Raw genomic sequence first — 25,024 nt, forward strand, 5'->3', positions numbered from 1 at the left:
CAGCACGTTGGTTTGTTTTATTGGGGCTCAAATATCTGGCTTAATTTGGAGATAAGCCTCGTTTTGTTGGAGGATAAATCTGTTGAGAAGGGGTTTAACTGTTGAAATGCTCCCTCTTTCTGGTGCAAATGGCAAGATTGCTTTTCAAAGTGCTTTTCCCTGGGAGCTGTCGCTCGGGCAGAATCCTGCATTTATTTCAGGCAGAATGGCACATTGTTTTATAAATATCTTTTCTGTAGTTTCAACATAGCTGCTGGTTGTTGTGTTTCTTATATAATGCTGCCCGAGGTCTGTCTTCGCTGTCTTAGGTTTGCTTTACTGTTCACTCCTCTCCCTTTATCGTTCAGATTTTCCTGTATAAAGTAAAATCCCCCCGGGGGAATAAATCAGTGGTGCTTATTTAAACAGACCACAACTCAGAGAAAATACTGGTGTTTTTAGAATCTCCTTTGCCATCCACCAATGGCATTTCCAACGTTGTTTGGAAACATTGATAAGTAATTTTTATAAGCGGTTGCTTTTCCGCCCTGGTTCTCAGAGCTTCGCGTTGAGCCTTTGATGTCGGGTGAGGTGGGTTCCTCTGCTCCTGCCTGCTTTGGTGAACTGTCTAAAAACGCTCTGCCTCTCTCCCTGCCTTCTCCCTTTTTTCAGATGTGCCCTACTTTGGATATTCCTGCATTGAATGTCTGAGGAGCTCCAGCCGATCCTGAGCCATGTCGCAGATGTTGCACATAGAGATTCCCAACTTTGGGAACACCGTTCTGGGCTGCCTGAACGAGCAGCGGCTGCTGGGGCTGTACTGCGATGTCTCCATCGTGGTGAAGGGCCAAGCCTTCAAGGCACACCGGGCGGTCCTGGCCGCCAGCAGCCTCTACTTCCGAGACTTGTTCAGTGGGAACAGCAAAAACGCCTTTGAGCTGCCGGGTACTGTCCCCCCCGCTTGCTTCCAGCAGATCCTCTCCTTCTGCTACACCGGGAAGCTGACCATGGCAGCGAGCGAGCAGCTGGTGGTGATGTACACGGCAGGCTTCCTGCAGATCCAGCACATCGTGGAGAAAGGGACGGACTTGATGTTCAAGGTCAGCTCTCCCCACTGTGACTCTCAGACCACCATGATCGAAGACCCCAGCTCGGAGCCGCAGAGCCCTTGCAACCAGCTGCAGTCGGCCTCGGCGCCCTACGTCATGTCCCCTTCCATGCCCATCCCGCTCCTCACGCGTGTCAAACACGAGAACCTCGAGCTGCAGGCAGCTGCCCTGCCCGGCCTGCCCGGCAAGCGGCCCCTCGAGCCCGGCGCCCGCGACGGGGCCGGTGGTGGCACCAACACGGGTCCCCTGAAGCTCTCCCGCGTCTCCTACTATGGGATGCCCAACCTGGCCACCCTCATCCCCAACGTCCAGCAGGTCCAGTACTCGCAGGGGGAGCGGACGAGCCCCGGCGCCAGCAGCATTCCCACCACTGACAGCCCCACCTCCTACCACAACGAGGAGGATGAGGAGGATGACGAGGCGTATGACACCATGGTGGAGGAGCAGTACGGGCAGATGTACATCAAGTCTTCGGGAGGCTACTCTGGTAATGGACAGTCTCTCTCCATGGGTTTTCTGCTCTCCTTCAGTGGTTGCTTGGTTCTTCTCCAGCCAGTGTGGGGAGTTTTGGGCTTGTTCATCAGGCTTTTGTCTTTGAGGCTTCGTTTGTTTATTTATGCAGCACGGTGCAGAAGGTGATGCATGTGGCGGGCTTGGTGCTGGTCTCCAGGTATGGCATGGGCAGGTTCCCCCGTGCCATCATTCATGGGCTGTGTCCCAGGCTCTTTGTATCATCTGCCACAGTGGATTTAGCCCTTTTTGGCTGAGGCTGCTGACAGGGAGCCTGGTGGCTACATGAGCCATGCATTGGTGGCACCCATCCCATGGCGATGACTGGGTCACTGGCTGTGGGTCATCCATGGGATAGGAAGTGTCAGCCCTTGCCCAGCAGGGGTTAGGAGATCAGTCTGGCAGTTAGTCTTCAGCGAGGTGAATGTTCCCTCTGCACTGGCTTTTTAGAGTGTATTTTTTAAAGTGATGAACACAGGACATTTGGAGGGAGGGAGAAAACCAGCAAGTAAATCATTTTCATGTATGTTGTTAATTAGGAATACCTGCAAAAAGGACAAAAGAAGGACTTTTATCCCCAGTGCCTGAAGTGACCCCCCTTTCCTTTGCCAGCCTTGCTCTGCACATCGCTGTCAAAAAGGGAAAAGCAGTTGGGAGGGGTCTTGATATTATTTTAGTTCCTCATTAGAAAGACCATGGCCAGAACTAAAGAAAACCCGTCTCTTGCCCTTCCAGAAGCTGTGGTTAAGAGGTGGTTGTGCAAGTTCCTGGACGTGCCTTAGAAGAGGTGGCTTCACTTTGATGGTGCTCGGCCAGGAGCTGCCAGCTCAGCCTCAGGGTGGGCACAGCGGCATGAGGCCCCTTCCCTCTGCCTTCCCATGAGGAGGAAGCTTCCTCGGGCATCTGGCAAGGCTCAGGCCCTGCTGAGGAACAGGGGCAGGTGGGGGTCCAGAGCCAGAGGACTCGGGAGCAGAGGAGGAGGTGCCCGGCCGGATCGCTGGCGTGCCAGCATCCAGCATGGAGGCAGCTCACAGCATCCCACGTGGAGGCTCGGCCTTGGCGCAGTGGCCTCCCTGTCGGAGCTGCAGGTGTTTGTGGCAGCAGCTTTGATCCGCGGGTGATTCCCGGGGAGGGACATCTTCCCCCTGGCACTGGCCACACGGAGCATCCTCTCGCCTGGAGCCGCTTTCCCCACTATGGCTCTGCGCTGCAAGTGCTGGGCTAATTTTGCAACTATTTCACTGGTGTGTTGGAGTGTGTTTCCTCAAAGCTGTTTGAATTTATTCCTAAGCAAGGGAGAAGATTTTACAAGTACGACCATTTCTGTTACCTAAAGCCAGGCTTTCCCTAGTACTGAGAGCAGGCTCATCCCGCATGCTGTCCCATCCCAAAGAGCAGGAGCCCAGCATCCCCTTGGCGTGTCACCTGCCAGGTATCAAGCAGATAACCAATATTTTCCAAGCTTTTTTACCAAGCCATGTGAAAAAGGAGGGAAGCAGACTGGTAGCAGTGTTACTATTTTAATATTAGAAATACTTGCTGAGACAAGTGGATGAGCCAGTCGTAGGAAATGAGCCTCAAAAGCCTGTGCGCTCTCTCTGCCGTGCTTCAAGTCCCTGTGGTTGGTACCAGGTGGGTGAGGAGGAGTGGGAGCAGGGTTGGGAACAAGGTCCAGGGTCTCCCAGCCGGCAGGAGCAGGGCCCCATGCCCTGGCTGCTGTTAGAGCCAGACCAAACAGAAATCAGGTTGTTTTCCCACATGCTGGTTTTGTTTCTATTTTGCTTTGCGCTTCCCCTGTGCTGCAGAGCACGCGGTGAGTAACGTGGCTTTGCCTTCAGCGCCGGGGCTCGCAGCGTTATTCCTCAGAGCAATGGGATTATACCCTTGGACACATTTTTTTCCTTCTCTGTCACGGGGCCAGTTCATGCAGTAACAGAACAAAATAAATTCCAAAGGCGAGGGCAGGACCGGGACAGCGCAGCAGCAGCTATTACTGTACCTAATTCCTGTGGTGCGGGAATCATCCCAGTTGGAAAAGTGAAAATAGGAGCAGCTTCCTCCAGTGTCGCTGGGGACACCAGAGCTGGGCACTAATTTTTCCTGCTTGGTTTCTGTAGGGAGAAGGCTTGAACCACACCAGGTTGCTGAGGTAGGGATCACACAGGGAGGAGGCAGGTTGGGAGTGTGGCGCTGCCCAGCCCCACTGTTACGCTCTGATGTACCACATTTGTGCTAAAATACCTCTTCCACACGAGGATGTTTCAAGGGAGTTTCGTGTTTTAAAGAAGCCAGCTATAGTATCAGGCTTCCTGGAAAAGAGGGCACACAGAAAAGAGATTAAAAAAAATAAAAGCTAAGCTATTCCATTATGGTTTGGACTTGTAGAGCTAACTGTGTTTTAATTACTCGGGATAAACTGTACCCTCAAAAGGTGCAGAATAATAAAACCATAAGATGGAAGAGAGAAGCCAGCTAATCCTGCTCCTGGCATGTAGATCCTGACAGCCTTACAAAGGCCTGGGGGAAGGGGAGCCCTTTAAAATAGTGATTGCCAAGGTTTCCAAGAGCCCCGTTTGTAAAAACAAAAACAAAGCCAAAGAAGAGCAGAGCAGATGAAGCCCTGGATTTCAGAGAGGGGGTTTTTGTTGGGTTTTTTTCCTCCTTTTTCTCCAGTTTTTCATTCCGCAGCTGAAGCATTGACTGAGCTAACGCTGGCGAGTGTGTGGTTGGGATGCTGGTGGCTGATGCTCTTTGCTTCCCTTGAGCATCGCTTGCCTTGTTCACCCCTTTTTACAGTCAGAGCCATGCCGAATCTCCAAAGCTGGGGTCAGAGACGCATCTCCAAATCCAGGATCAGAGAGACAAGGAGCACATCGTCACCTTGGCCAAGGGTTTGGTGGCAGAAGAGGGAGTGAGGAGGAGGTCTTGTTAAGCAATGTGCCTCCTGCAGCGGTGGCACTGGTGTGATGGATCAGAACAAGAGTTGGACCTGCAAAAAGAGCAGTGGATAAGTGAGAATAAGCCCAATCTTAAACACAGGCCAATGGGAGTGTTAGGTTTAGGTGTTGGTAGACAGGGTGGCAGCTTGTAGGGGGATGTGGGAGAAGGTGCCTCTGCTCCCACTGGCTTCTGGCCGCGTTTGGTGGCCGCAGCGTCACCACTGCCATCCCCGTGCCTGCCTGCTGCTGTGGCAAGCTGGGAGCATTGCGGTAAAATGGCTCCTACTTCTATAACTAGGTCTGGTTGTGGAGAACATGTGGGCCTTGAGGACACGAGTGTGACTTAATGAGGTTTCTAGCATCTGATTTGAGGAATGCACAACTCCAGAAAATATTAAACAAAGGCAAAGTATTTTTATCCTGGTTAATTACAGCGTTGTGGGCCTGATCTGAAGTGGGTTTCAGCAGGACTTGCAGATGCTTGGCGTTTCTCTGCACTGAACCTCGTTCTTGTCAGTCAGCTCTGCTCAGCAGATGCAGTTAATTCAGTTTTGACAGGCGCAAGCGAAGTTGCACGAGGGTCCATCCTCCTTCCCTGCTCCTCCTGCGCTGGTTTGCAGGGGAGAGGAAAAATCTTTATGCAGCAAATGGCTGGAATGTAAAGGCTGGACTTGAAAGTTATGAAATCCCGAACTGACAAGAGCACGCTTCATTAAAAATTCATCTAAAATAGCCATTATAGAATAGTTGTGGTAATTAGCTGAGAGAATAGTTTTCTCTCCTGGCCTCTTGATTCCTGACAGTAAGGAAAGAGGGCAAGAAACAACCCAGAATCCATAATGAGCGGCTCCGGCACAGCCTGTGCAGCATCCCGACCCAAGCTTGGGAATGACACGCTGCAGCGCTGTAAATCACAGCTCGTGACGCCGGATAATTACAGCTGGAATAAAGTAGCTGATTCTAACTGCGGGAACAGTGACCTGCTTGGGTTGGAAAGGACCTTAAAGCTCATACAACCGCACGGGCAGGGACACCTTCCACTAGAGCAGGTTGCTCCAAGCCCCTGTGTCCAACCTGGCCTTGAACACTGCCAGGGATGGGGCAGCCACAGCTTCTCTGGGCACGCTGTGCCAGCGCCTCAGCACCCTCACAGGGAAGAGCTTCTCTCCAGATTTCTTTAGATCTCACCCCCTTTAGATGCTGGAAGGCTGCTAGAAGATTTTTCTTTGGCATTTTGTTGCTTTTTCACACAGCCCTGCTGCTGGAAGCACCGCTGTGTGCTGATGGGAGCGCGCCAGCACCGGCATCGCCCATCCCGGCACAGGGACCAGTGGTGCTGAGCAGCCGGAGGCAGCCGAGCCCCACACCGGGGACATGCAGCCTCTGGCCTTTTTTGGCATTAAACCTCCAGTCCCAGTTTCCTCACCGTAAAACACAGATGTTTAATTTTAGGCTGGCAGATGTTTCACTCCTGGCTGAGATGTGAAGCGAAGGCAAGATAGGGGTATTTATAAACCAGTAATATTTTTCCTATACTAATTCCAGATTACCTCCCTGTATAAATAGGTCACAAATCAAATCTCTCCATTCCAGCCCGTTGTTATAAATGTACTAATTGTAAAACGTAAACTATCCCAGTTGGGACTATATCATCTCCCTGTCCCGCAGTGCGTGCGTGTGTCCTCTGTGGTACAGGTTTACATACGCAGGCTGATGCTGGCAATGCCGGCGCCGTAGCAGGGATGCTATTTTTGGGCTAGTCCCACTGCCAGTGGAAAATAGGCTAATGGGATAAAAATGTTTGTAAAGTGTAGCTATGTGAAAAGAAACTTCTTGCCATGTAGAGAGCAGGGAGAATTATCCCTGTGTTTGCATATGTGGTGGTTGGCAGGGGAGCAGGTGATGGTTTTGGAACCGTTGTGTTGGACCAGGGCTCATGATTTGTGGTTTCGTGCTGGGGTTCTCTAAATGTTAACTTTTGAGTGAGGGTTCATCACTCTGGTCTTTCTGTATCTCAGAATCCCATTCCTAAAACAGAGATAGTTGTTTCCTACCCACGGGAGTATGTTGTAGTTTATCTGCAGTAAATGGTCAAGAGGAGAACCCAGGCTGGTGGGGCTTGGGGATTCAGGAATAATTTTGAAGCCCTGGTGTTTGAATTGTCAGGAACTAAGGAAATAAGTGAATATTGGCCCCAAGTGTGTGGCCAGCAATTCCCAGCCCTGCCAGACCCCAGGCACTCGCCCAAGCAGGTTGTTGCCCATCACCAGTGAGGATCAACAGGAGCTGTGTGGGCTCAGCATCTCTGGTGCAACTGTCCTGCCATGACCAAAACCACTGTGCGCTCAGCAAGAAGGTGTGATGGACCTCCGAGCTGGACCGTATGTTTTAGGGACAAAGAGGACATGTGCCTCTAGCATCACACAAAGCTTGGAGCCACAGAGCACCCGTGGCTCCAGCTTTCCTCCGAGCTGCTTCTTCAGCCAGAAAACCGGGGATGTTTCCCATTCTGGTCCAATTGTTGCCAGCTGCAGCATCCATGTAAGTTCGAGATAGATAAAATATAGCAGTGTTTGGCTGGCAGCTCTCATTGCTTCCTCTGTAATGATTTCCGGCCCCTCTCCGCTAGCTGGTAGGCTCCTTTCTTGGTCGAGAACAAAACTGTGTTAAACAATACCTCACATTGTTTGTCCTTTCATTCAAAGGGAAGGAGCCGCTGCCCTCTGAAGATACAAATTAATTAGAAGCGAATACTATCCTGTTCTTCAGAGCATAAAGGCCAAACAGACTGGCTTTCTTTGAGAACATGGGACCAAAGTGTCTCTTGTATCCTGCTTCTTTACATAACCGATTGCTATCTGCTGAATTGAGGTGGCACTGAAAGGCCTAAATCTTTGGTCGGTTTTGTTTAGTATCACTGAATTTGTGCTGATGTTTTAATGGAAACAAAGTCCAAAAACAATGATTGGTGCCCATGTTTAATGAGAGATTTGTAGGCAGCGAGCCAGCAGGACAGCTGTAGTCAAAACAGAATCATGGATTGAGTTGCACTTGGTCGTTTTAGCCCAAATTTTAGTTTATGAAGTATTTGATTTCACAGGAAGAAATGGCTCACAGGAAGAAATGGCTCTCAATGGCTCCATGTATAGGAAGTGAAGTGCCTTCAAAAGCAAAGAATTCCTTCAAGGCAAGATTGTTACCAACCAGCACGGCAGCATTGTCTTCCTGAAAAGCTGCTTTTCTTTCAGGAAACAGGTTTGACACCAAATCCTTCAAAATTCCTCCAGGATGGTAGCATGAGCACAGTGCTTGTGATGATCTTTCCCTTGCCTGCCTCATTCTTGCTACCTTAGCATCTCTTTGGCCCCAAAATGGGTTTTTATTGGATGTTTGTCTATGGAAAGTGGTAGAGCAGGTAGGTTTGTCCTTGCCTGCTGTAGCTGTTTGCCACTTGGATGTTGTAGGTGTTTTAATTTCTTCAGTGACAGCATTTTGATGAAGGAGCGGGCAGGAGGAGGAGATGGCTGATGGCTGCTTAAGTCTGAGTTCTCCTCTGTTCCCATTACAGCAGTGTTGGGTCACAAGCTGTGAGGAGCCTTCTCCTGCTCTGACCTCTGTCTCATTTGGGATATTGATTGCAACTGCTTTCCCTGGAGACCCACAGCCTTTATATTGCTTAAAAATTAACTGGAGGCCTCTAAGAAACTTTCTGAGAATCCATCTCAGTCTGCATGGCTTCCCTTCAGCAGCTTAACAACTGCTGTGTCTTAGGTGGTCAGGAATGTCATAAAGCTATTGCCAAATTCTCTTTTAGCCCCCAGTAACATCATTCACCTGTCTTCTGTTGCTGCTACTGAGGTTCTTGGCACATCCCAGTCTGCTTTTTGGGATTTATCAGCAGAACAATAGCTCATATGTGATGTATATATAATTTTACCTTTTAGTTCAGCCTGTGTGCTCTGGGTGGGAGCTGATGGTGGTCTCCATTCCTCCTGCATCCTCTCCCCTTGAAATTTGCATTTTGCAGTGGCCCTTGTGCTGTAGCGTGCTGTGGTGACCATGCATTGCCAGAGCCAAAAAGCTTGTGAAGGACAGCAGAGCAGGCCCTCTCTGAGTGTTGGTTCCCCCATTCCCAGCGCCCCTCTGCTTTTGATTGTTTTAAGCTGGAAAATACTGGTATTTACTTGGATATACTCTGCTTATCACTCTTTGAAAGCATCAGAAATACAGGAGGTCTTTGACATGCTTCCTCTGTACGTGCTGAAGGTGACTCCCATCTCCAAGGAGAGGGTGTCTGGATGCTTGGAAGTGCTATTAAACAGGGAAATGTGGTAGTTGGTGAAAATGCTGTGTGCCCGTGGGACTGCACATCAGCACTGCACAGCCCTTCACATAGATAACCGGGCTGTGATGGCAAGAGAAGTTAGTTTCAAATCATCGTGGGAGTTGTTTTGCTGCTGTTTGGTCCTTAATCACTGAGGGAAATGCTGCATCTGCCACGATGCAGCTCCATGACCAAGGGGCATCCTCCTGGTATTCCGACTTTTTAGGGAAGGAGGGAGAGATGAGGGTGATGATGCCTCCAGCCCCGTGCCTGCGATAGGATGCCACGGCACAGCACGGCGGCGCGGGGCATGTCCTAGTTAGAACACTGCTCCCATTGTACCCGAGCCATCGTCCCTTGGTTACTGCAGCAACAAGTCTGCAAAACTTGTTATTTTATCTAGAGAGAGGAAAAGTGGCCCCCAGAACACCAAAATAATTGCAGGAAAAGGCACCTCTTGAGCAGGAGACATTTTGAGTTCAGAAACGCTAATTGCTGGGGTTTTTTTCTTCTCTCTGCATTCACAGGTATTGAAGCACAGAGCTGAGTTTCATTTTATGTGTGGCACTTGCACCATTATCACATTTTGGGTTAAGAAAAGATGGATTGTTGTAGAGCTGGGCTGCAATTCAGAACTGTAACTGCTCCCACCATGTCCCAATGCAGCTGGAGTTGGCGTACACGTCAGCCCAATTTGGTGTCAAAAATTGTAATTTTAGGCAAGCCTGTGGACTTGCAGTGTAAATGTGCTTTAGCAAGGAATCCTCTGTATGCCCACAAGACACAGACTTGCCCAGTGCTGGTAGGACTGCTCAGAACTTCCAGCTTTTCAGTGTTAATGGTTGCTAATGCGCAGTGGTGGGCTCCGGGAGTGATATGTTGGGGCAAGTCACAGCCGTGTCCTGGCAAACCCCAGTAGTTTGGTTTTGAAGCCACAGCTCAGTAACATTTTTGGGCTTGTTGGTTGGGGTGTCGCATGTTGCTGAGAGGAAACAGTCGCCTGCAACAGGCAGAGTAAGAGAAGGAGCTTAAGGGTGTGAGTTGGAGCTTGCAGGAGGTGGCTGGTGGGTGCCGTTCTCAGGGGAGGCTACGGTGACCTTTCTCAGTGCAGTGGGTATCTGCTGAGCCTGGCTTTTAACTTCAGCAGGAAAAAGCCATCAGGAGAAGTAGCTTTAGCACTGATGCAGGTATTTATCAAACTTGGGCAATTATTGCCTATTTTAGAAACCCCTGGTGAAGTAACCTGCTGTTCTTCAGGGAGTGTTTGGGGAAGCCAGCTTCGTATGCTGCGCTTGCAGAATGATGCCAGCTGTGCAGAGTTGCCCGTTTTCATAAATGATTAACTTAGGCAAAGTTAAAGCATAATTAGATTCTAAGAATCCCTCTCGCAGAACCTGAACGCACATACAAGGCTGCTGTGGTAGGTGATGGGGGAGACCAGAGGATCTTCCCATGCTTTCAGGTGGCATCTGCCCTGTGGCCGATAGCCCTGGTAACAGCATCTGGAGGGGAGGAATATTTCCAGCAGCTATGTGGAAAATTCAAAACCTGACCTTCTGTTAATGCTGTTCCTGCATAATGAGCTGGTTTAATGGTTTTCTCTTTTAATTTTTAAGTTGCTCAAGAGAAGCCAGAGCAGATCCCACTGGAGAACCGCTCCTGTGTCCTCATCCGACGGGATCTTGTTGCTCTCCCAGCCAGTCTTATCAGTCAAATCGGATACCGTTGCCACCCAAAACTCTACTCGGAGGGAGATCCTGGAGAAAAGCTTGAGCTCGTTGCAGGTAACGAAGGGGGAACTTTTCTTTGGTTGAGAATTCCTGAGGATCACTGATGTTTTCCTGCTTGAAGTGTGGTGTTCATCCTGCACTGTTGCTGGAGTCAAGCATCCTGTGTGCCCTTGCTGTGTCTTTCTGGATTATTCATCACCAATCATCTTTTAAAAAGTTCTAAGTTTCCTTTAATTTGCTGATAGAAAAATGTGTCATTAACAGGATTTATTCAATTGAATTAATTTAGCATTTTAATTGAATTCTCCAGCTTGTGTTCTTCCTGATTGGTGCAGGCTGCATCACAATTGTGGTTTGATTTAGATGCACAGATCTAAAAAAAACCTACTGAAAACCCCAAAACCCTCTCACATTATCAGATTTACAAAGCAATGGAGATAAAGTTTGTGTCAGTGAACAAGCTTTGAGAAGCCTGTAAAAGGTCTTATAAAATTGGAGGTGTTACTATGTGGTCAAACCCTGCAGTGGGAAGGAAGAGAAGGAATTGGGTTTGGTCCTTTCTTCCATCTTTATTTTCATTTTGAGGGGAGTTTATGATATTGGAAGAACTCACTACTTCTCTATAAAGGATTTATGGCCAACCCGAGGTAGAAGATGGTGCTGTTTAGCTTTTAATGATACTGGTGTTGTAGAGCTGGATAAAGAGTGAAATCCAGTAGCTGTCAAATGTGTCCATGCCAGCCTGCAGCCCAGGTACCTCGAGTGCTGCACAGGAGATGAATGTTTAACTGGGGTGCCCAGGTCAAATTCCAGTTTAAATAACTATATTTTGTAAGTTTTCCTCAGCTTCACTTTGCTGCAGTGCTCCTCTCAGCTTATAGCCCATGCTGCTGGGTGGTTTTTCCCCTGGATGTAGCTATGTTTAGATGAAGTGATCTTTGCACAACTGCCCATACCTGCTGCCACTGTGGGGGGTTTAATTAATACCTGTAAAGCCGTTGGTATAAAAATTATATGTGGCAGTGCAATCAATCCAAATTAGTTTTCCTTTCCTTCTGGTCATTTATCTCATGGTGAGTAGCATGATTTTATTTTCAGTCTGTAGAAGGAATCTGAATTTCAGGGGATGCCCAGAAAGGTTTCTGTCTGATGGAAGATGGGGATTTGATGGAAGGCAGGAGTAAAACACACACGCCGCAGCACAGCATACAGCCACAAGTATTATTTTATATCTGGAATATTCATTTTATGCCCATTTACATTTTATGTGAGATTTCTTAAAACCATCAAGTGGTGCAGGTTATTTTCACAGTGAGAGCTGCAAATTGGCTTGAGGCAGCTCTGCTTGATTTACATTTTTCAATCTGAGAAAAAAAGTAGATTAATATCACTAACTGATAGTGGCTGCCTTGGTTGTTTTTTATTTATTAAAGTGAAGTTACCCTCTGATGGGTTAGCTCTTAAAATACAGCTGCTGAAGGAAGCTAATTCCTGTCTCAAACTGGCTGAGAGTTGGAGCGGGGGCTTTGCCTGCAGCAAAAGTTTTCCTCAGCTCTCTACTTTGGAGCATTTTCCTTTTGTCTCTAATTACTCGTGCCATGATTCATTCTGTGAACTTCAGCAGCTCTGTCCAAGAAGGTGTTCAACAAGTCTGGCAGTCATTGCACATCTGATGGGCAGATGCTCTGCATGGAAGAGAATACGTGGAACCTGGAGAAGGGCTTTGGACAAGGGCCTGTAGGGACAGGACAAGGAGAACGGCTTTAACCTCAGAGGCGAGATTGAGATGAGCTCTTAGGCAGAAGTTCTTCCCTGTGAGGGTGCTGAGGCGCTGGCACAGGGTGCCCAGAGAAGCTGTGGCTGCCCCATCCCTGGCAGTGTTCAAGGCCAGGTTGGACACAGGGGCTTGGAGCAACCTGCTCTAGTGGAAGGTGTCCCTGCCCGTGGCAGGGGTTGGAACCGAATGAGCTTTAAGGTCCCTTCAACCCAAACCAGGCTGGGATTCTATGATAAGATGCATACTGAGAAGCTCAGAGGTCCAAGTGGTGATCGCTGTTTTCTGGGGCAGAACCGGTGGCCTGGGCTGCCATCCCTGGGCAGAGGGTTGGGCTTAGGGAGCTGCCAGTGCCTGCCCTGATGGCATGGGCTGCTCTGCAGCTCTGTCTTCATCCGGAAGGTCATGGACAATCATCCGTAGTCTTTCCTGGAAATCCAGGAGGTAATTCTATTGCTCCAGTACATGTTTTTGTATCTTGAGAACAGAGTGTGTTCTGGATCCAGAAAGAACCTGTTATTTAATCTTAATTAAAAGCAAATACCAGAACCCTCTCGTATAACTGTGTGCTTGAAAAATAGGATAATCTCCCCCTGCAAGCGGATGCTGAGGCAGGAGCAGTTTGGTCTGTGTGGCTATGTGCAAAGTAAAAGGGTTTGATAAGAAACCTGCTGTAAAGCCCTGCCAAAGCCCTGGACGTGTACAGCTGCTTTGGCAGGGGCTCTTTTTTCTGCTGGAGAACATTCTTAGAGACAGCGTGTTTCAAAGTCGGCAGTTCCTGTGCATTAGAAGGAAAATTCCCTGCACACCAGAAGTATCAGGAGGTGATGGGCTGGGGTTTTTGGAAGCAGTTACATCTGTAGTGTAACCCTGTACCCCTTCTCTGCTAGATGGGGATTTTTCTTTTCTTTCTAGCTCTGTGTTCTGCAGCCTTTCACTTGAGAAAATGAAAGGCCAAATGGACTGGGGTTTTCTTCCTTCAGAAAGAATAAATAATCTGATCTGTACATATAAAATCACAGTATAAAGCCTTGCTCTGTGTGTATTTGCAAGAAAAAAAGGAGGATACTTTCATTTGATTTCCATACAGATAAGATTAGTTATTATTCTTACGAGGGACTTGCCATGACGCCAGTGATGACAGTCCCTGCTAGGCTTTTCCAAAGATCCTGCTGCCCTTGGTGGGCTTCCATAGCAGCGTGTGAAGAACACACTCCCTCCTGTGTTAACACTGGAGGCCGACCAGCACAGGAGCAGTTTGCTCATGCTCGGAGGCGATGCTGTCAGTGAGACAAGGGTTTAATTTTGAATTCTCTCTCTCCAACCCTTCCAGGCTCAGGTGTTTATATCACCCGCGGGCAGCTGATGAATTGCCACTTATGTGCCGGTGTCAAACACAAGGTCCTTCTGAGACGTCTTCTGGCCACCTTCTTCGATCGGTATGTCCTCTTGCTCTCCAAAACACAAGGGATTTGGTTTATTTTCTGATGGTTTAAGCATGTTAGTAGACAATGTATGTCATGAGTACTTCATCCTTCATATGTGCTGCACTGATTTCTGTGCTTTTTCTTAGTGATGCATGAACCTGAGCACAAGGGTTTCCAATTCCTTACCTTAAAATTGTGTAGCATGGTGATCCCTCCATAAGAACCTAAAGGGAAGAGGACAAGGCAGTGGCTGTCACCTGGAGTCCCCAGTGTAAGGATCCTCCTTTGCCTTTCTTGCAGGAACACGCTTGCCAACAGCTGCGGAACTGGAATCCGGTCCTCCACGAGCGATCCCAGCAGGAAGCCCCTGGACAGCAGGGTTCTTAATGCAGTCAAATGTAAGGAGAGAGATTTACTGCTGCTCTGTTGGAACAGCAGGCTAAGAGCAAAGCCAAAACCTGAGCAGGGAAGGCCATCTCTGTTGTGTAACAATGGGAACTATCTGTGGTGAAATCAGGTTATAGGAAAATTAATTTTCTTAATTTTTTTTTGCATCAGTTTGGGGCAGAAGTTAATTTTTTGGTGGGTTTTGGCAGTATCTTAATATAAAACGTTATTGCTGCTTGACAGTTTTCCTATATTTTAAAGCAGTAATTTTACAGTTAATTAACTTATTGATAGATGCTCTAAGGAGGAAACTGAAGTTATGTTTTTGGCAGCATTCAGAGCTTGACACCACTGAAACAGGCCATCCCTGTGTGCTGGCTTTATGCCCCCGGGCTCATCCAAGCACTGGGCTCCACCAGATCCCCTGGTTTATAGGAGCAGAACTTACAGGTCCAGCCCGTCACCCAGAGACATTCTCCACCCATCCCTTGGTGGCACTGGCTGTGCTCTGCCTGGGCTGCGGCCATGCCCTGGACTTTTGGGACTGTTGGTCTTTGTGGTAGATGCTGGAGTGGGGTGACCCGCTCTCCATCTCTCCGACAGCCTGTCTGGTACTTTTGCAGTCTTATTTCCTTGAATGCGTTTTGTAAACCTCTATTTTTTTCTAACTACCTACAATGGGAGCCCTGCTGCAGGTAACTGCCTTTTAAACGATTGCATAAAGCGACAGGAGCTTTTGGTTTTAACGTTGGAGCTGCAGACAAAGCTCTGCATCATGCCATGTGGCTTGGCTGGTGGGTCTGTCTTTGTAGAGCTGCTGAGCTCTGTCTCAGAACTGGGGGTGCAAAAGGTTCAGCTTTTTAACACCTCTTCTGCTGTCCTGCAGGTAAGATCCCCTGTGTTTGCATGATTACACAGCACCCTAACTAGAGCCAGGGCTGGGATGTGCAGGGCTACCTGCATGTTTGTGCCCAACGTTGGTGTTTATACAAGAAAAGGAGAGTTTGGTTACTTCTATCAAGGTAGTTTAGTTATTTATGGCAGGCACTAGAAACAAATGGTTAAATACTTGGCTTTTGAAGTCACCCTTGAATACAAAGAGCGTGCTGTGGGACAAAAGGTGCCTGCTGATGAGTGAAGACCTGGGTGGTACAGGACACCCTGATGTGTTAGTGCAGCAAAGCCTGTTTACCACAGGCTTGATATACAGTGGAAAGCAATGTGTTCTCTCACCCTCGCTGGATTCTGGATAGTAAATCTTTATGTAAACGTTATTGTGCTGGAAAATGAAACTCTAAGCAGGTTTTTTATTATTATTTTTTATTTTTAAGATTGGGAAGATAAATCTTTCCTCTCCCTAACTGTTGCTGTGCTGCTGAACTCCAGGGGCCTTCCAGCCACCCCCTGAGATCTGTAGCATGTGGAGAAAAGGGATAAGATGGCAGATGTTCAGTACATAAAGACAAAATCAGTGAGCTGTGCTGGTGGTGCTCTCCTAAGACAGGCTCCCTGTTAGCAGCTCACACTGCAGAGCCCTGGGTCTGGATCTTTCAGGCTTGGTCTTTGCTGAGGTTTGCAAATGCCTTCAGAGGTTGGAAAGGCATCACTGTCCAGTGGCACTGTCATGCGTCAGGGCATAAGATGACTTCTTATTGCCTGAATTTTACCTTGTGCACAAGCTTTAGCTGATAATTATTCACTGTGGCAGTTCCTTGGATGTTGTTCCATAACATCAGGTGCTTGGTCCCTGTGGAGGAGCAGGGCTGCAGCCAAGGTCTTGCTGGGCTTCTGCAGAGTATGTGCTGGTGAAGGGATGTCGGAGCAGCCACGCTGGTGGGGCTGGGGGTCCATGCAGCACTGATTGGCCCTGCAGTGGCTGGCACGAGACGTGGGACAGACAGAGGACAGTCCTTTGGGCAGCTCCTCTGCTCAGTCAAGAGCAGCTCTGACATATCCCAGCCCCACAGCTGTGCCTGCACCTCTGTGGCTTTAAGAGCCATTAATGGATCTACTGTCGAGGTGTTCATGTCGACCTTTTCTGTGTCCATCTCTGCTTTTGGCCATCCCAGCGTGAGTGTCTGGGTCTTCTGTGGGTTAGCGGTCCTTTTCCAGCCCCCTTCCCTGGGCCAGCTGGGATTTTTATGCTTTCTGGCTTTATCCCTTATTGACTGTCTCAGTCTCAAGCTGAGGAATCCTTGTCTGTAAGTCTTTGCTTGCGAGAGCTCCGGTCCATGGGTGAAGCTCCTCTCCATGGCATCTGCAGGTCTCTAGGACGGGACAGAGGCTTTGCTCACCTCTGTGCCACCTTTGTGATGCTTCCTCTGAATCCTCAGCTCTGTGTATCCCTGTCTTTGCAGTGTATTGTCAGAATTTTGCCCCGAGCTTTAAGGAAAGCGAGATGAATGTTATAGCAGCCGATATGTGCACCAACGCCCGCCGGGTCCGCAAGCGCTGGCTGCCGAAGATTAAGTCCATGCTGCCGGAAGGGATGGAGATGTACCGCACGGTCATGGGCTCCACCACAAACAGTGTCCCCCTGGATCCTGAATTCCAGCCCAACACTGCTCAGGTCTTTGAGCAGCGAATCTATGCAGAAAGGAGGAGCGATTCAGGAACTATAGTAGCCTTGAGAACTAACACAGTGAATGTAGAGCTAAGCAATGGATCCAACCAGTCCTTCGAACAGAGCGAGGATGCCGAAGGGGCTGGCTCTGTGATACAGGAGGCAGCTGCCACAGATGCTATGGCATCGGATACCCAAAGCACTCCGCAACCTTTTGAACAAGGTTCGGGCTCCTCCAGCCGGCCCGAAACTCCTGTGAGAAGACAAGATGGTACTTTTGGAGGGACTTTATAAAGAGAGCAAACATTTCATGACCTATAAGGGATCTGTAATACTAAAGCTGCTTGCATGCATTACTAATACAAAACAAAACAATGTGATCAAGCCACTTACCTACTGAACTGCTACTGTTGCCTGAAAAAAATGTGATTTTTATTCTGCTTGTATTTAAAATTTATGAAGGAAATAATCGCATTCGTTATACTGTAAACGACTAGGTCTGTGGCGACCTACTTAAAAACTATTGGGCTCCTTTTTTGATATTCCTGAGGTTAGTCTATAAGATTGTAGCTTTTTCCTTTTTTTTTTTTTTTCTTCCTTTCTCTTTTTTTTTTGGTTTTATTTTAAGAAGGGGAGGAGAAAAGCTAGCCACCCCCCACCCCCCGTCATCACCACCCCATCCATTACTCAGCTCAGAAGTAAAGCCATCGTTAACCTTGTCCTCTAAAGAAAGTTTTAGCGTCACTTAACAGGAAAGCGAGGTGTGTGAGGGTGCAGGAGCTGTGGCTGGCGATGGTTGTCTCTAGCAGAAGGGCTTTAGCCAAGTGGGACAGGGTGGGGGAAATCGTGACAGGCTTCTGGCGTCGGAGGGAGCCCCTTGCAGTGGGTGCTGCAGGGCAGGGTGCTGCGGTGCCCAGCCACTGCTGGAGGCTGGCGGGGACTCGGTGCCGTTGTCTCCGGGAGTGTTATCCAGTTCCTGGGATCAGGGATGGTTCCGCGGGAGTTCAGGCTTGCATGTGTGGGGAGGACTGTGTGGGATGCAGGTGGAGGCCCTGGCCGGTGTTGTGGTTGTTGTCGGGTTTTTTCCCTCAATACGGCTGGGTTTGGGGTTTGGTTTCTCTCTCCCTCCCTCCCAGCGACTCCTTTTTGTTTGCTGTTCCTTCCTTGCACCTTCACATCACCCACTTCTTGGGTGATTGGGCTCATGGCAGCCACTGCAGGAGGGTGTGCAGGTCCTGGGGCCACCTCCTGGGGGGTGAATAAGCCCCCTTCAGTAACCTCTAAAGGGCTTTGGAGAGGAATCCGAGCATGGAAAACACATTCTTGCTCCAAAGGGCATGGAGCCTGGAGCTCTTGGTGTCAGCTCCCAGCAGCATCCGCACTGGAGGCACAGTGAGGTGTGCGGGGCTCATCCACTGCCCCTTCCCTCCCCCCCAGGCCAACCAGGCTCCCACTTTTTAATAATTTGGAGTGTATTGGATGCAAAAAAAGTAAAAAAAGAAAAAATCAGCTTTGTTGCCTTCTGTGAAGAGGTTTTGGGGAGGAGGAGGTGTTTTGTCTCTTGCTCATCCTCCAGACAGGCCCTCCTGGGGTACAAGCCCAATGTTGAGTTATTTCTCTATTTTTTTCCTGTGTTGAAAGCTGATGTCCCCGGGCTGTGTTGATTTTGGTGGCCCCAGATGGCCTCAGCTCAATGGTGCAGGAGCTGGGGTGGGACCTACAGGTGCCCTGGAGCCTGGCTGGGCAGCAGGTCCCATCTAACCCCCCTCGCTGCCTCCTGCCTGCATCAGCTCTGCCCGCTCACCCTTGGAATGCCCCAAGGACCTGGAGTCCCTTCCTCTTGCTGCAGCTTCACCCTGGGTGCTGCTGCCGGGCTGGGGGATGCCGGGCATCCATGGGGATGCTGAGGCCGGGGTGCCCCGAGGGATGGGGGCAGTGATGTGGAAGCCAAGTATGGCTTTTTCCTTTTCTTTTAGAATTACTATCTTTACTGTGACTAAACACCTGCTTTAATGATATTTGCAGCTTGTTCTTTAGCAAGTTTGGGACTATGAACAAGTGCAAAGTGCACAAAGAGTCACTTTGAAGGCTACTGTGGCTGTGCTCTTCTCTTTCCTGCTTTGGTTCCTGAATCCAGACAGTGCTTGCTCAGGGTTTTCTTCCTTCTTTGTATTTCCATAGGGAAAGGGGGCGGGAGGAGAGGATAACCCAACTTTTGGCCATTTGTTTTGTTTTCTTTGATACTTGAAGCAGTTTTTTGCATCGTAGTAACAAAGCTGCCTGGCGCTTAGCCTGGTCCACTGCTCCAGGAAAAGAAATCAGTGATGGGGTGGTTCCTGCCTCATGTCTGGCACAGATTCTGGTTTTTGGCTTGACATGGCTTGGCTTGGGTAGACCATGATGCCCTGGACCAGTTGACCTGCCGGTGGTGAGGGCTGGTGAGGGTGGCAGCGTGATGAGCTGCGGAGAGGTGTGTGATGCTTCAGAGGAGTGGGGACGGGCAGGGCCAGGGGCTCTATTTGCACTTTACCCACGTCAGCAAATAAAACTCGTGCTCTTGCTGAAGCCCAGAGCTGGGGCAGCTCGTCCCGTGCCCGGCAGCACCATGGGAGGAGGCTCCTTCTGCGCAGTGATGCCTGTTGGTGCTTACCTGTACCGGGGGCATGCAGCTGGAGGGCAAACATGAGCAGGGGGTGTACTGGGGACCACAGAGCTGAGCTTGGGGTGCCCTTCTTCCCCAGCCATCCCCAAGGAGGTGGAGTGGCCCAGGTCCTTGGCCATGGGGGTGTCCCCATTCCCCGGGAGCAGTTGCTGGGGTCCAGCTCTTGGGCAGCTCAGCCAGGCTGGAGGGACTGGGGGGGGCTATTCCTCCACCACCTCCCCAACAGTTTGGGTTTGCCAAAAGCTTGAGGCAAACTGGGAGCGGAGCCGGGTGTCGGAGATCAAAAGTCGTCCTGTGTGTGTCTGTGTGCGTATATATATATATTATATAAATATATATTAAAAGAGATAATGCAAAGGATTCCTCCTCCTTTTTGGCACTTGCTGGGGCTGGTGAGCAGGCCGAGCCCCGCGGCCGGCCTCTGCAGTTGGCTGTAGGGATTAACTCTGGACCAAACCCGAGCCCAGGCAGTCGGTCCTTGGCCAGTGGGGCCACCCCGGGGGCAGCAGCAGAAGTACTTGAATGGCTTAGGACAGAGAGTCTGAAGAGAGTCAAGTTGCACAGTGAAAATATATATTTTTATACCTAGCACAACTTCCTGTATATTTTGGGGGTTTTTCTTTCTTTTTCTTTTTTTTTTCCTTTTCCATTTTCTTTCATTTCTTTTTCTTTTTTTTTATTATTTGGGTTTGTTTTATTAATTATTATTATTAGGAAGGCAAACTTCTAAAATGTGAAGGGCGTTGGGTTTCTCCTTATCTGGTAGATGAGGGCAAGCATTTTGCACTAATGTTTCCTGTGTGTGGAGGATTAATGATATGTTTGAAAATGTTACATGGAAATGATTGTATTCTTCCGAGAAAAAAAAAAAACCCTACAAAAACAACAAAAAAAAAATAGAGTAACCCCTCTCAAACACTGAATGTAAGGTGGGAACAGAGCAGTCATCGATTGTATGCGGCTTTCCTGAGTGCCTTAGAATTTTTTGATCCTTTTTTTTTTCCAAGGAAAACAGATGAAGAAGATCAGATCAGAACCGACTCCTTCCTCCTCTTTGTTTACGACACTATTTGCAATTATAGAATTTGGGGCTGCTTTATAATGTGAATAGGAAACTGCATTCACCTAGGTCTGACAGTGTAAAATCAAAGCATCAGTATTTATGGTATGTCTGCACCTTTATTCTTATGCTTGACTATTAGCAATATTACATGTATATTATATATCTAAAGTTATACCAAGCACCTTTAAAGAAAACCGAGTGTAAGCATCCAAATTACCTGCAGCTGCCATATAGTGTAGAAGCCAGCCCCTCTCCTCCTCCTCCTCCTCCTCCTCCTCCTCCTCCTTAGCACCGGTTACCACCACCCTGAGAGCTGCTGCTTTGCAGAAGGGCTGCATGGCCTCTGCTGCACCCCGGTCCCGCTCGGCATCAGCCGGGGCTCACGGTGAGCCCCCGGTGCCCCCCGGGCTGGAAGGGGCTCGGGAGGAGGGATGGTGCCGGCAGAAGATGGGGAGCGGGTCCTTTTTGCCACCTTGATGGTTTCATTCTTCTAACTGTGGTTTCACCCTCGTGATCCCCCCGGGGGTTGTGGGGCTGGTGGTGGGAGCCTCTCCATGGGTGGCTCCCCTCATTCCACCCCATCCGACCCCCCAAAACTGGAACAACCCACGGCTCACCGGGGGAGCAGAGCATCCCAGGGAGCTGCCGCCTCCCTCCCCTCAGCCCTTAGCCCACAGGGGGTCCCTCAGATCACTCGTGTGTCTGCGAGTGGAGAAGGGCCCGCGGGAAGCCGGGGTGAGCCCCGGCACTGCACCCCCACCGCCCCATTGCCAGCCCGCGGCCACCCCGGGCTCCAACTGCTGTTCAAAGTGTTCCTGCTCTCTGAATCGTGCTGTGAGCAAGCGAGCCCCGAGCGCGGGCTGGGGGGGACCACGTCTGACATTGGAAACCCCTCGACTCCTCCGACGAGTTTCTTCCACTGTTAAAGCGTTTTGCACACAAAATGGTGATTTTTATGTCAAGGTAAAAGCCAAAACTTGCAATACTATTTTTAGAATAAAAAAAAAAAAAAAAAAAAAAAAAAAAAAAGAAGAAAAGAAAAATAATAAAAAAATAGTAAAACAACTGAGTATAAATGTATAAATATTTTTGACTTGAACATTTGGATGGCACTTGATTCAAATAGAACATTAATCCTTTGGACAGAATGTTTGGGGAAAAACAAAAAAGGACTTAAAGTACAAGGTTGTTTTTAAAGCGTCTTCATAGGGTATTAAGTAGTACTGTAATTCATGACTGTTAAAAATACTTTCTGTGCTGTAAGGAAATCTCACAGTACCACTGAGTTATGTTCCTCGACTGTCTCAGCCACAAACGATGCTAGCTTCTTCTTTTTGTTGGTTTTCTCGTGCATTATTCACTAGTATTTATGTGCTCTTACTCTGTATAGTTAAGACTGTTATTTTGTAGCCATGGCTGACACGATATATCAGTAACTAAAAACAAAAGAGACAAGATTAAGACCCCCCTCTGCCCCCCCGAGCTGGAACTGTGTTCGTAGCTGTTTTCATATGATGAAAAATCCATTTAAACCCCCCCTCAAAACAACCAACCCGACGTGATCATTAATTGTAAAACGCTTTGTAAAATTCACATTTACAAAATAATAAAGTAAATTACAATTAAAAGCGGGTCTTTGCTCTGGGTTTTCTTTCCTTATGGGGGTGGATGTTGTTCAACAGGAGTTAATAGGTGCTGAAGGGGCTCCAGGTCCCTGAGTTGCTCGTCTTCAAGGTATGAAACAAACTCCAACCTTGGCTAATGGTATGGTTTTGCCCAAATTTTGGGGTTTTTGGAGTTCCCTGCCCTGGGCTCTCCCCACATCTCACCTCAGCTGCTTTGGGCATCTTATGGCTTTTCTTCCTGAGCACATCCCATGGTCCCTTCTTCCCTCTTTCCCTCCCTCTTTCCCTCCTGCACTCGCTTTATTTATTATTATTTCTTTAAATTGAATTCACAGCCCCCAGACCAGTGCTCGGTTGAGGTCGGAGGATGCTGCATCAGCCAGACCCCACTTTCTGCCGGTTTATCACAGGAAAAACTTCACCAGGCGCTCAAAACAGGGGCAGGTAACTGATGGCTGCAGAGGAAACTGCATTCCCGCTTCCAGAGTGGGAGTCGGCACTCAGACATGTGTGATGAGTTTCCAGGCCTTGGGGAGTACGTGGCTCAAAGCTGAGCCCGATGAGGATGCTCCATGTGATGCAGTGTTGGTGGCTGCCTGCACCGCCGCTGCTGCCGGGGCATGAGGTACCGGCATGGATGGGGCTCTGGTGGTGAGGCCATAGGAGAGCACCGGGAGGTCCAAGCCCTGCGCTGGGGCTCCTGGCTGGGGCTGTGCATAGGGATGGGGTTGTTGCTGGTGTTGAACTTGTCTTTGGCATGGGGAGGGGAGAAAAGGGTTGCAAAGCCCCCAGCAAAGCCAAAGAGCCTGAGGTGCCTTTGCAGGGGTTGAGCGGGGTGCGAGGGACCCCTGGGCTGGGAGGGAGGGCTGGGGGTGCCGGGTGGCAGGAGCCGGGTGGGCTGTGAGCACGGCAACGCTGCTCTCCCTAATTTTTGTCTGTCTTTTCTTTTCTCCCAACCCAATTGGCCATAAAATTGCTGAGAAGCTGCATTTCCTCTGCTTAGCAGGGGAAAAAAAAAAAGCACCCAAAACCACTTGCATTTGGGGTTTCATTTAATCTCATCTCACTGAAAGGAAAAACACAGAAACTTGGATGCTCGTGTACGGCACATACCGCGCGTTATATAAACCATTTCAAACTGATTTATTCTAAATGAGTTGTTATAATCAGAATTTTCCTTATGAGCAGCTTTCTTGCAACGTCAGTGTTTCAGGGAAGGGGAAAAAAAAAAAACCCAACTCCAACCATCACACGACCGCTCCAATATTTCAAACTGATTACTTATAAACACCATTTCTAAAATTAGGTCTTTGGTGTGCGGCATTGTCAGAGTGGGTGTATTATGATCTGCAGAGAGTATAAAAAGATAAATGAGTTATTTAACCAAGTAAACGACGTTGCTGTAGAAATGTGCAGAGGGAAAGAGTGTGGTGGCGGGGAGGGGGGGGACGGGACCTCGCACTGCGGCAGCCGAGCGGGGCCGGCGCAGCAACGCGGGGTGGATGCAGGAAGGTTTCCTCTTCACATTGATGTTATTGCTGTAAAGCAGCCGGTCTCCCTCTGCCCCACACAGGGCTGTGATTTGGGAGAGGGAGGCAGCCGGGTCCACCCATGGGTGCGCTCCTCCCCAGGGCACTAAAACATCCTATTTGTGGGTGCTGTGTTGGATCACAGCTGGTTCCTGGGAGGCAACTCTGGGGTTTAAAGGCTCGACCCATCGTCATTTTCTCAGGGTTTGCTCTGGGGAGCGCTGCCCCTGCTCAAACTCCCCGAATTTTGACCTCAATCTGTGCTATTTTCTGTCCCCCAGCCTGTTACAGGGTGCAGGTTGACCCCAGGGACACAGACGGGCAGGTGCTGGGGTTGGGGACCCCTGGCCTGGGGACACTGCACCACCCTGCCATGGGGAAAATACATCCAGGTCTCTCAGTGCCCAGCGGCTCCTTCCTCCTCCAGGAAGGAAAGCCCCGGTTGAGTGAGCGCTGTTCCGGCTCCTGCAGTCCCTGCTGGGCTTTTGGGTGGTTTTATGGTTTATGTTTCCCAGCACTGCTCTGCACTGGCTCCTGATGGCCAACCACCCCGGGAGGGTGAAGGGGAGCTCATCACCTACCACAGTGGAGGAGGTGAGGCATTAGTCATTGGAGAAGGTGTTGGTCTTTGGAGAAGGTGTTGGCCATTGCAGAAGGCATTGGCTATTGCAGAAGGTGCTGGTCCTTGCCTTTGCAGCCAGGCAATGGTAGCAGGCAGACAGCCGACACTGGGGGCTGCAGTACTCCAGCACTTCGCTGCTGCACCAGCACCAAGCTCCCGTGTCAGCCCAGCACCATCCCTGCTCTCAGTCCCATGGGAAAGAGGAGAGGGCAAGAGCTGCCCCTGGCCAGAGCCAGGACCGGGTTTTACTGGATCCATCCCGGTTCTCCTCCCTTTCCCGAGGTTGCTGCCCAGGAGGGTGGCACTGGGGCGGGTGTAGCAGGGAGGGTTTGTGCCTGCGGGTGCTGGGGGTGCTGCCGCTCCCTGTCCCTGACTCCACACACGTGAATGAAGTGAGAGATTTATGCCACAGAGGCCCCCTGAGCAGATGCCATAAATCACGGCCGCGAGCGCTCCCTGCACCGGCGGCAGAGGAACACTTCACGCCTGCTCTTATTTATATGCATCTTTTGCACTGAGCCATTTTATAATAGACTGTGGAGCAGCTCCCGAGCCCCGGCGGGGGCTGATATATGTTGTGCAGGACAGAAAATACAAATAAAGGGTGAAGAGTAGGAACTGCATCATTCGCGCCGCGTGCCCGCCGCGCTCTGCGGCGCTGACTTGGGCGCACTGGCGCTGAATTAAGATCACTGCTGGCACATCAATCAGCCCCGGTGAGCAGGGCTGCAGGGAGGGTCTTTGGAGAGTTATTGTAGGGTAGCTTAAGAGTAGTAATAGG

General features: G+C 49.5%; 1 protein-coding gene across 3 annotated transcripts in view; it reads left to right on the forward strand.

Moving 5' to 3' along the window:
• The window catches only part of NACC2 (NACC family member 2), a 57,049-nt gene extending 34,951 nt beyond the window's left edge, over positions 1-22,098 (forward strand). For all 3 annotated transcript variants that reach the window (XM_030507017.1, XM_030507019.1, XM_030507018.1), the window contains exons 2-6: positions 652-1,575; positions 10,478-10,645; positions 13,699-13,804; positions 14,093-14,190; positions 16,537-22,098. In XM_030507017.1, the coding sequence (XP_030362877.1) occupies positions 714-1,575; positions 10,478-10,645; positions 13,699-13,804; positions 14,093-14,190; positions 16,537-17,036 (1,734 nt within the window). In that variant the 5' untranslated portion in view covers positions 652-713 and the 3' untranslated portion in view covers positions 17,037-22,098. The remainder of the gene's footprint in view (positions 1-651; positions 1,576-10,477; positions 10,646-13,698; positions 13,805-14,092; positions 14,191-16,536) is intronic.
• Positions 22,099-25,024: the final 2,926 nt, after the last annotated feature.

The sequence above is a fragment of the Strigops habroptila genome, chromosome 15 (genome assembly GCF_004027225.2).
Source record: "Strigops habroptila isolate Jane chromosome 15, bStrHab1.2.pri, whole genome shotgun sequence".
NCBI lineage: Eukaryota > Metazoa > Chordata > Aves > Psittaciformes > Psittacidae > Strigops > Strigops habroptila.